Raw genomic sequence first — 12,418 nt, 5'->3', positions numbered from 1 at the left:
CTAAATAATTAATAAACAATTGGTTTTTAATTCTAGAACTATCTTACACAGCTTCCTGAAGTTATGTTCGTGTGAATTTGTATCCAAGACAAGTCCGTGTATGGGGGTTGTTATCCGACTTTAAAACCACCACCACCAATAGACGTCGAGTTTCTCTGTCGAACCAGGCCTGTGTGGTCACGTTCTTCACAACGCAATAACACTTGTCGGAGTTTCATTATTGATAACACGTGCTTTTTATATAATTCTCACTATATGAAAATGAAAGCATATACAATGTTTAAGATTGTGTATACGAATGTCCGAGAACGCTTTATGAGAATAACATTAAACAGGGCGATTGCTGTAGATAATGTCCATAAACAGGCGTATAATAAGGTTATAAACAAAATGCAGGAATTTCAATGGCAATAAATAAAATCTGGAAAAATAACGGATAGCAATTCTGCATTTTGTCTGTTTATGCAAATCGTCATGATCAGAAGACACGCAGTGTATATGAACTCAGCATCACCTGTCAAGTGTTAGAGCGACTTCTATTATTACGATAGAATTGAGGTGGAAATGGATCAACAATTATGAACGGCTTATACAATATGAGCCAGGTAAAGATTAGTTATCTTAATTAACGTCACGCCGTAGCAATGGCAGATAGTAATGATTAGCTAACAGTATAGGATTTTCTCAAGGAAGCATCTTCATTCTCCAAGACATGTATGTGTTACATATCTTGTTCATTCGAGTAGATGTGGCAAAAATAGTGGTCAAAATATGCAGTATTCTGTTTTGGCCATGGTTTAATAAAGCAAAGTTGTGAAGATTTTTTACTTTGATCTCTCATATATATTTATATAAATATGTACACCATGGTGTATTTGAGTTCCTTGTTTAACGTGACAAGCTGTCATATGGTGGCACTGTTCTTGGATGACGGATCACAGATGCACCATAACCCGTTATGTCATGCTTATTTGCTCAACTTTGATAATCATACACCTAACAAACATACCAAAGTAGCTTATATACGAAATACGTAACTCGGTACTTTGAATGAAGAACCTGTTTTTACAAACGACAACTTACTTCCTTTGAGATGATTGTACGTAGGTACTCACTTACCGCACTTACCACACAAGGCTCAGCTCATTGCAGGAATACCAGTCAGACTAGATCCCTGTGCGTACAATCCAATTATCGACGAGTTAGAGCCCATAGTGTAGCACGCGGCTCGCATCCTAATTCAAACATGTAGCAGTGAATCGTTTAAACTGACGCCCAACATCAAATACTCCCAGTTTCTGATCAGCCCAATTAAACAAAATACGACACAGTAATACAAATTACAGCGGTTGTTCAATAATTTGACAAAATAAATAAATGCAATCCACAATATAGGCAATAGGCTCAAATTATACAATGTGTAATCCTAACGTGGTGTTATTAACCAGTATCGTACGACAAATGTTATTGTGTTGTAGGCAGAGCTTGCAGTTAAACTTGAAGAATGATTACACGTGTCCGACATATTCCGACGGCTCTTCCAAAAATTTGACTTCCTCGAGGGTGCACTGACGACCAGCAAGGGTTAAAGTCAGTTCGCTGTAATGTCAGCTGCACTTGAGATCAGTTGAAAATTGCAACTTTTCGGCATTCGTGATTAGGAGCAGCAGACAATGATGTCCATCGTGGTTATGCCAAATAGCACTGATCATGTGATCAAGACGTACTTATATAATATGTATCTATGTCCAGGTGAACACAAAAAAAACACAAATTCCAATCAACAATCTGTACCTTGAGCCATTCCATTCCAATGCGGAATGTTCATCACGCACGCATCATTTATAATATACCTTTAAATAACACAATAAAATATATCTAAGCCGTTACATTTCTGAGCAATATTCCTATGTAACTCAAGATACAAACCAACACAATTGTAGATTCATCTAACGTATGATCCAAGGTTCCCAAATCCATCAACACATTGTGTATAGACTCAACAACAAAGTTGACCACTTTTTCTTATATATTGTATTATTATTTCTTGTCTGGAAGTTTATTGAAAAATTTATGGAAAGTAGGCAGCTCTGGTGCATATGTATAATGGCCTATTGGTGAACAATTGTATTCCTGTCTTATATACATTACATCATCTATGCTTCATAACCCCGTCCCGTAAGCCAATCTGTTTCGAAATTTAGTTTATTGACAGATCACTCACATTTAATCATGGCATTTACTAGGAAAGTGCTTTTCAAACAGTAGGTGTTTATTTGTTTTAAACAATACGAATTTACTAGGGCAGAAGTGTTTTTCAGAACTTGCTGGTTCTCACATGACTTAAATGAAGAACACAACTTTCCCCTCGCTATTTAAATGCACCCTGGATTCAGATCGACCAACTGTGTAAATGCATTGTCATTCTACTGAATGACTTAAGTAAGTGGTCTGTGGTTGGAAGGAATGTGTAGTTTATGATTATATGTACATGAACCAAATGCTATTTCTAAAGGACATTCTCCTATTGTTCTACTATACAAAAGAAGTTTTAAAATTAAGAATTACGTCAAACGCTGTCATTCGACCACAGTGTAGTCTGTTGTTATGCACTGTAAATGACTTAAAAGTTAAAGCTCGGATTTAGTGACCATAGTACTCTACTATGAGCCAGTGTGATATAATGGCTCTAGTGACCACGAGCTTTCATAGTAGCCGACAGAATAATGTATTTACTATTTACTTGCTTTTTCTAGATACAGAAGAGCTTGAATCAGTTATGTGGCTAGAGATGAAAAAAAATAAAAGACGCCATGATCGTGTGTCTGATGCTATAAAGCATCACCCTGGCATCGGCCGCTTTCATATTGTGTGTCAATGCCTTCAACAGACGGGCTACATTTTTCAAGCAACATGCGTTTTCAATATTTCAGTCGTAGCATTATGTTTAACCAAGTTGGTTGAGGGCGTTGCAGTGTGATTAAATCGCGTTTTGCATTATTCAGTGGATGCATGATATAGATTTCTGCACCCGCCCAACGTTCCTTTATTATGAATAATGTTGAATCACCCCAAATTTTGCATGGTGCATCTGACATTATATATAATTCACTGACACTAAAAGTAGTTTATTTCTGTCTCTGTCTGGTTTCTTTAGGTACAGTGACCTCGGAGGTCATATATCAGTATCATTAGTCATTGTTAGAACGGGGAATATTACCTGTCGCGTAGCTAAGACCAAGCAATATTTGTAGGCAGCCAATCCCGGAGCAATGACTTTATTTTTCGACCACTTTACGCCAGTAACAGACGGTGTGCGCTAGTGCACGCTAATAAAAAAACTTAGCTATTTTGGGGTTTGAAAAATTATTAAGCGGAAATTATCTTTAGATATCACTGATTTAGTAAACACTCTTTCAGATTAGATATTGTCGCTTGTGTCCCAGATCGATTTCTTATGATGGTTATGATCGTGCTAATGATGGTTACATTGGGAAGGATATCAATGTATTGGGTGGGTTTAGGTATTGAATTGCTCTTTAATAATCACCCTTGTTTCAATAAATACACATGTATTGGGGGGGCTTTGTTTCCCTACTTGCGTGCCAACGTCACCACAAAAGTAATTTTCGTGTGTTGTGTTGTGAAAGCGTCACACAGTGTAACAGTGTAATTGCATTTTTGCAATAGAGAGCCTAGCTCCATTGAGGACGATATGCTGTATACCGAAGTACTACGTAATTTATTATAATTAGCTAATTCTGGGCGACCCGCTCCGCTAGAATTGCCCTTAAAATCACCGTTGTGTGTGGGTGTGGGAGGGGGTGTTACAGTGTCTTCCCGTAACAATTCGTCTGTGATTTCTTTGGGCTGGGCCGATTTCTCTCAAACTTGGCAGGCAGGTAACATCTTCACTCTAGTTAGATGGTATAATCTGTAAACAAATTCCTGCAAAACGTTGCTTAGCTATAGCCGGTTTTTAAATAGCTTTCCGCCAAATGTATCTCCTACAATTTTAGAATTAAAACCGCTAACACAGCTCATTCTACCCAACTTGAATTTGGGTACAAAGTTAGTATTTGTATTTTTTGATATCTTTTTCTATTACCGGGATATATGACCTCAAAGTTGGGGAAACTGAGGAACGGATTTTTAACTCTTTTGTGTTCTTTTAGACTGCACCTATTTTGTTTATACTTGATGGACAAGTCATACCGTCTTTCCAGTTGGGTGATACAATCTGTAAAAAGATCCTGGCCCTCCGTTGTCATGGCAACAGCCAAAAAACTGATTTTTGTATAGCTTCGCGTAAAATGTATCTCTTTCTACAATTCTAAAACATCGGGCACAGCTGACTCTACCCAGCTTTAGTAGGGTTACAAAGAAAATACAATCGCAAAACGGTCTTGAAGTAAAAAAGTAAGTCATCTTATCGAAATCTAAGTTAACTGGTTAACTTGCGTGAATATAATAACATAACAGCAAAGTACGCGTTGGTAATAATGTAATAATAGTAATAATATTGTGACTTCTGAAGACTGAATGCTCTTTGCGAACTTGGTACATGGGGTCCTGTTTTAATTTTAAACCGACATTAGCTTCAAGCTCATGTCATACCATGGCAACAACCGAAAAGATATTGTTTGTTTTTTGAGCGAAGCGAATCGCCAATCAGCGTTGGCCATTCTACAGAGTAACTATATATTTAATATTAGAAATCATATATCTAAATACGCAGCTGCATACATAGTTATAATTTCTCACAGATCGGTGATAGACATGTGTGTGGTATATGGACAATTACATAAAATGATACATAACAACAAAGAAAACAAGCATTAATGTCATTACATATTAGTATTTTTATTGTTATTATTACGGCCAATCACACCATCGCCAGTCATATACGTTGGAAGGTAATCAGCTGGTATACTGCGATACACACATAGTTGTATCCAGGAATAAGGTTAACAGTCACAACCTACGAAAAAGGGAATACAGTATAATCAGAAAACATGTATCTGATTGTAAAACACTCATGTATACAATTAATAAAATTAATATTCAAATAACTAAATGATAATTTGCATAGTTTAACTGGAATTTAATATACATTTCGTAACCAAATACTGGAAATGTTATGAACATTAATGTGACATATTTACCTATATCTATTTGGCAGATGAAACCCTTCTTATCTGAACAGTACTCATCATCGTAAGCACCTCTCATCTGTGGTCTATACCTATATATATGAAGTTGAATACTATATTAGTATTATGATGGAATGTGGTTGTCAACAGTACTATACAAATACTGTCAGTGAGTTGCTTACAGTACCGTGTAATAATTGTCAATATCTTTATATTATGTAAGACAAATTAATTATTTCGATTGGCCAATTCAAAAGAGCTTTGACATTTTGGCTGAAAAAGTACGTCGATATTTCAATGTGTAGGTAGGTTTGAACTATATTTTTCTACAAAGATTCGAGTGCGTACGTTATAAATAGCGAGTCACACTTAAATACGTTCCGTACTAAGACCAGATAGTAAGATAAATCATGGAATTAAGAGAAATATGTGACTGACAGAAAATATTAATAATTTAGAAGATCACACGAATACATCAGCAACACCTATCTTACCACATCTGAACACAGTTTTGTCCGTTTGGATCGTCACTATGGTTATCATTAGGCTGTTCCTCTGCCCATTTCTCAAAATAAGAACACACTTCCCGTGTCCAGGTAAAATACTCCGGGTGTGTTTTGTGACTTGGATGATCCGGTGAATCCCTCATATCTTTGAATCCAATCCAGAAACCCCAGTTGCATGGTTGGCCCTTCCACTCAGTGGGGACAGCTTGCTTTACGCCTATATAAGTGTCTTCCGTGTTCATGACAGCGAGACCAACACCACCGGGGAGTCCCAAGCAATACTCATTTGCATCTTTCCAAGACATACCTTGGTTAGTATCAGGATTTTTACAATAGACTCGGTACTCGTAACAGGTACATTCTTGGTGTTTGGTGCTATCTAGAAGATTGTACAATATAAGGCACCGACATAAATTGTGAACACATGTCTTACAAGCACTTTTGCTCTAAAAAATGTAAATGGTATCCATCTTTCAAAAATATACAGTTTTCTGTTTATTGTATTTGCAACAACATTTACTTTAATAACTTTAATAAACATCCAACTCACAATATTCGGCATATGACATGCCAACCAATACAAGGAGAGTCAGTACAAACAGCATTTTGATATCGGTGGGAGGTCCAAGGCCCTGCTGATTGAAACAAATATATGGTCGACCAAGCACTGCTTTCAGCATTATAATACAGGATTTTCAAGTAATTTTATTGTTGACACATTCATTATTTATTCAAATGTTTTAGTAAATATGCGTTTAAATACTAAATAAATGACTTCAGTAATTAGTACATTTGTGGCATGCACTGTTTTTTTAGAAAGAACTAAGCACATTTTGTTAAAATTACTAACAAGGGATTTGGTTTGCATTGTCGTATGATATTTTAAAGCATGACATCTTAGATGCCTTATAGCAGTGACTTATAACTCACAATCATGGGTGTCCCTGAGACTTTTATTTCCACATACAATACCTCAACTACTTAAAAAATGACACAGTCTAAAATTCAATTTAGAGAATACTTAATCCTATTACATATTATTTTCCCTTTTTCACAACAATTAGTGGTGTAATCATGTCAAATTGTAACTTACCGCGGTGCGTGTTTAATATTCATCGACCGTCGTTCAAAATGGTTGTTATGCCATATTTGCAGCCCGGCTATGTTCCGTATATTTATTTTTCATTTTTTGCATAGTCCCTAAGATCTACTGAGCTAAAATGTCATTAAATTTGACCAATTTCGTTATTTATAGATCAATTATGTTGCTGTTTCAAAATGCACGAAATGCTGAGCCATTTATCTAATGCTAGTTTCAATGATCATAATTCTGAAAGAATAATAGATTTGAGCTTTTTACGTAAAAAAAGAATATTAAAAATAAAATGTCATTACTATTTCGACGATAATTGCAAGATGGAACCCGTTGATAATGATTCTGTATGTTTTTGTTTCTATTTCCAACAATGGTTTATTTTGCAGGTAGGCTTTGTAACATATGTCGTCATTGTACGTTACAATGGTGGCTAAAGGTGTCGAATTGACTACCAGCAATCGTTAGGTAAAACCGTTTCTGTAGATTTAATTATTACCATCATGCACCGAACATATGTAATTGATTTGATTTCGTTGCAATGAGAATATATATAATATAATTAATATGATATAATAATATATTGGTACTTACTTCGGTTCAGTTTTCAGTTCAGGTATTTTCTGAGCACCGCAAAAGCTGAGTGAATATGGACAATTTTGATGGCATTTTATAGACCAAAAATAAATGTAATTTTCACAAATTAACTCAAACAGGCAATGTTGCATTGTGACGTTATGCATGAATACAATATGCATGTCCGCCCAGGTATGGCGTGATTAGTCACATGATGAAAATAGTATTCATATTTCATCTACAGTACGCGTGGTATAATTATGATTATTTGGAGGTAATGGTAAATCCTAATTGTCGTAAATACAGTATTGTCACGTAAAACATGCAGTTTTATATAAATGACTGGACTATGTATTCTACTAAACTTCCTACTCTGGACGATATATTTCAACTTGTTGAATTTGCCAGTGTCAATAATCACCTATTTAATTATTATTAAATTAACAAGTTATATTTTGTAAACGACTTAACGAATAATATAACCAAATATAGTCATCCAGCAACATCGATGAACGGGCTTTGTAATCAACAATAGTTTCAATTCAAATGTGAAACTGTACACGGTTTAATATTATTAGTATTATATATCACCGGAATGGCTGTTGTTCCGTTCGATACCAAACTGATGCATCAACTGGTCAAGGAAGCATTGATATATTATCAGGGTCACATTGGTAACATGAATACAAATATTTGGGTAAAGAGAACCTGTGTCTACACGCATTTAATAAGAAGTGGCAACTGAACACAACACCTTCAAATAGTAAATAATATCTGAACATAACGAAACTATTCGAATAAATACATCAAAATAACAACTCTTCAATTATTGTAATTTTAAATCACCGACTTATTGAATAGTCTGTGATTGTCAACCATATATGTTACATGGAATTAAATTATGAACATGTTTAACTACTTGCGTTATCATACAAAACTACTAAATGTGCACATTCCTTATTACTATACGTCATAGCCTTATCAGCCAATCAGATTCGCGAATTTAGCGGTCGATATATTCGCGTGTTTACTTCACAGCGGCCAAAGGTGTCATATTAGGTTCCTGCGCTTGCGCACTTAGATTATGATATATCTGCAAACAGCTGATTAACCGTTGTCGCCATTTTTCTAAGAGAATTACATTTAATTTAACAACTGTAATATTTTCCACTCAACAAAATATCTTGCAGTACTTGGGTTGAGTTATGTTTTAAGTGACTATTTGTAATAAGAGAATAATTATGGAAAGAACGATTATATCGGTCGTCCAAACGTAGTCATCGCACAGTGTACGTAGCTAGCGCTGATTACTTTTCCCGGTATTACAAAACATGTTGACGTCGTATACCGACATTGGTGCTTCTATTTATTCCATCAAAAATATTATTTTATTCGTTCAGGATTGTACATGCATGTGGATTTTATTAAATCGTTCCTATTGAGTTTCGTTCAGGTCCGTGTGTCCCAAATCTAGAGTGCAATCTAGTTTTCTGAAATGTAAGACAGTCGTTCGTAGCTATTAATACCTACACGAATCTTATATATGACAAACACGTATTGATCATTATAGCGTTGTTAGAATGACAATTTTCCATTGATTTGGTTTACAGGCCAAGAAGAAGAGGCGAAAAAATGAATTTTAAAATAAAAATTAAAAAAAAAGTCATTTTCAAAACTGGTGTCAAAAAGGCAATTTCAAATTCATCTTAACAATTACGAGTAAAATTTCAAACACCATTTAATAGTTTGAGTGCTTGAACAAAACCATTTTACGCCGTACAAAACATGATTTACTGACTTGGCATTTTATTTATGAATAAGCCATTGTATTTTAGGAAAATATGCATCGATCATTTGTTAATGACAGTATAATTGTACTGCCGTACACCGTGATTGAAAACGTGAACGTACACGATGCATGCCAATAACTGCCATTCACAAAAGGTCAACTTATAATTTGTACCTCAAAATAGCGTTATTGATGGATGGTTTATACTAGTATGAATTTGATTGAAACTTTTTTATATAAAAAAATTGTGTCTTCAATTTAAGTGTTTTTACTGGTCATGCTGGTAATACTAATTTTAATTGTCTTTGACCAAAACATTATTTTGTTTTTATAGAGTAAATGGGCATTTGGTTAAAATGATTTTAAATAAATTAACACAAATTGTTTAAAGCCCTGATGAATATGTGACTGGAACGATACATCCAATACACTCTTTATATCCTGACTTACTCAATTTTCCTGCCATTTATTTATTTCACCCGGTAATGACAATATAATGAGGATGTCATTATGTATATTTGACAGCGTGGGGATACAGGGTACACGTCATCAACTTCATATCATCTTAACATTGGTCAAAATGGTGGGGAACACGTACATGGTATGGTTGATATGCAAAAGCCGCGTTAAAATATCTGATAATTACAATCGAATGGACTCATACAAAAAACAGAGTTGAAATTATTCCAATGTTGCACATTCCCGATTGACATTTAATTGTGTAGCATCCGTACTAGTTTTGATGATATTGAATCCACTGTCATTGTCGTCGTGTTCTCGGGGCTTGTACTCGGGTTTTGGGTGAATGTGGTTCGTCGTCAAGAGAAAATAACTGACGCTGTCTGGGTTGAATTTGGGGTATGTTGCTTGGCTTTGGGGGTACTTTCTGGGGATCGCACATGTGATATTTTAACTACTCAACAATATTTACACAAGTAACTGCATGTCGTTTTCCTCATTTTGAGTACACTCACTTTGGGTGAATGTGGTTCGTTGTCAAGGGAAAATAACTGACGCTGTCTGGGTTTAATTTAGGGTGTGTTACTTGGCTTTGAGGGTACTTTCTGGGGATCGCACATGTGATATTTTAACTGCTCAACAATATTGACACAAGTCGTTTACATCATTTATAATTCAACACACATACAGAGTTGCACGTTCAGAGGCCTAATTGTACATCAACACTGAGTGTTATGCCGTACTGAACCGATCCGCCGTCCACTCGGTCTTCGGCCCAACTCTCTCGTTGATCGTCTATTCTGTCATGTTTCGACTGTACTCTAATTCTCGCTCTGACTTAAGTAACTGTCCTCGTAAAGTTGCATTGTGGGATGTAACGTATTATTTTGCTCTCTTGTGTAATCATGGGAAAAGGAGTGCGCCTGCAGCGACTGAGTTAAATATAATTTGGGCATCAATCACCTCAGTGATTGCTCGTATATAGCCGAATAGAATACTTTCATACGTTTAGTTGTATCTCAGACTGGTGACAGTCATGATGATTTTGAGTTGTATGGGAATGCAGATAGACAAACAGACATAAATTGTCTTACTTGTACAAATATTTCTTGACACATTGGAATTGAGCAAATTATCATCTTGATACACCTCTGTGGAAAATTTCATATTGTAGTCTTTCGTCATTCAAAATACTCTTTGCGTATAAGTCCATATCAGTTGTGTGCATAATAGCCGCCAACACTGCTAGGCCCAGAAAACTAACAGCTGTGCTATTCTGAGAACGATTTGAGGTATGCTGCTGAGGTAAACCACAGATACACATTAACTGTCTAAGCTATGCTCTGCAAATATGGTATTGCTTCGCGTTGTAACAAACGTTGAGTCATGACGCTATTTTCATTGGTACTAGATCTACGAAAGTGTTTGTTAAAAGAAGATTTTGTTCGTACATTTTGGTTACAATAACAGTAAAGGCCGCATTATATTAAAAAAAACACAAACATCAGTGTTATTACGTGTTTTTATTTCCATGGTCAATCAAAAACATTGCCGACCTGCTAAGTTCAAAACACTTTCAACTGAAGTACATACAATTTGCATTCGGAGACCATGTTATACCGCACAAGCACAATCTACAGAAAAAAAGAACATGTACATAATTAAAAACAGTCCACATAGTAGCAGTAACAACATACTAAATTCATATCCAAATTGGTATCCATAATAACGAATTTATTCTTATTATTATAATTTTGCACATTTCTAAAAATCTTCACAACATTCTTGTATGAACACTGTTTTTTTTTATATTGTTACTTACCAATAGCTAATTGGCAGACAAATCCCTTCTTTTCGGTACAGTACTCATCATCATAGGAACCCCTCATCTGTGGTCTGTACCTAAATTAAATGGTATATATAAATTTGAAAACGGCATTAATATTGTGATTGTATGTGGCTAGTTATGACTTTAAGGCTTTGTGACGAATAGTTTTGGTACATCAGACATCATGTAGCATATACGCATGGTTATATAGCGAATCAAATTAAAAGATCAGATATACACTAAAAATGTTTTATTTGAATCCCATGAAGAAAAGATGATGACAAATGAAATTTATAAAATGAAAATGTAATTAACGAAATAACACATAGGATAACACACTAATGCAGCGTTATTGATCTTGAAATTTATTATGTGAGCATTAATATTTAGAACACCACTTAGCTTACCACATCTGAACGCAGTTTTGTCCTACCGGGTCTTGAGTGTCGTTATCATTAGGCTGGGCTTCTGCCCACTTCTCGAAATAAGAACACATTTCAAAGTGCCATGAAAAGAATTCTGGATGTGTTTTGTGCCTTGGATCATGCGGTAGTTCTCTCATATCTTTGAATCCAATCCAGAAACCCCAGTTGCACGTTTCGCCTTTCCACTCAGTAGGGATAGACTGTTTTACGCCAATAAAAGTAGCTTCTGTGTCCATGGTAGCAAGTCCAACTCCACCAGGAAGTCCCTGGCAATAATTATTTGCATCACTCCAAGTCATACCTTGGTTGGTATCGGGATTTTTACAATAGACTTGGTACTCGTAACAGGTACATTGTTGGGAGGTGTCTAAAAGGATGTAAACAATATACATTTAAAACGCTGACATACATTAAAAACCATGTCTTACAAACACTTCTGCTGAAAACAATGCACATGATCACTGTGTTGACGAAATGAATTTTTATATCTATTCATTGTATTCACATGAGTATTGCAATTTACAAAACATTCAACTTACAGTATTCGGCATATGACATGCCAAACAATACAAGGAGAGTCAGTACAAAC

The 12,418-nt window shown here is 35.4% G+C and overlaps 1 protein-coding gene across 1 annotated transcript; it reads right to left on the bottom strand.

Moving 5' to 3' along the window:
• Window positions 1–11,080: 11,080 nt before the first annotated feature.
• Window positions 11,081–12,190, bottom strand: LOC100376414 (C-type lectin domain family 19 member A-like). Its single transcript, XM_085505441.1, has 3 exons — window positions 11,812–12,190; window positions 11,399–11,478; window positions 11,081–11,210 (listed from the first exon to the last, which is right to left on the bottom strand). Exons 1-3 carry the CDS (start codon window positions 12,126–12,128, stop codon window positions 11,191–11,193), a joined length of 417 nt encoding a protein of 138 aa, XP_085361567.1. The 5' UTR covers window positions 12,129–12,190; the 3' UTR covers window positions 11,081–11,190.
• Window positions 12,191–12,418: the final 228 nt, after the last annotated feature.

The sequence above is a fragment of the Saccoglossus kowalevskii genome, chromosome 11 (genome assembly GCF_978046115.1).
Source record: "Saccoglossus kowalevskii chromosome 11, keSacKowa6.1, whole genome shotgun sequence".
Taxonomy (NCBI): Eukaryota; Metazoa; Hemichordata; class Enteropneusta; family Harrimaniidae; genus Saccoglossus; species Saccoglossus kowalevskii.
Note: the sequence above shows the minus strand (reverse complement) of the source record. Positions and strands in the feature narration are given on the sequence as shown.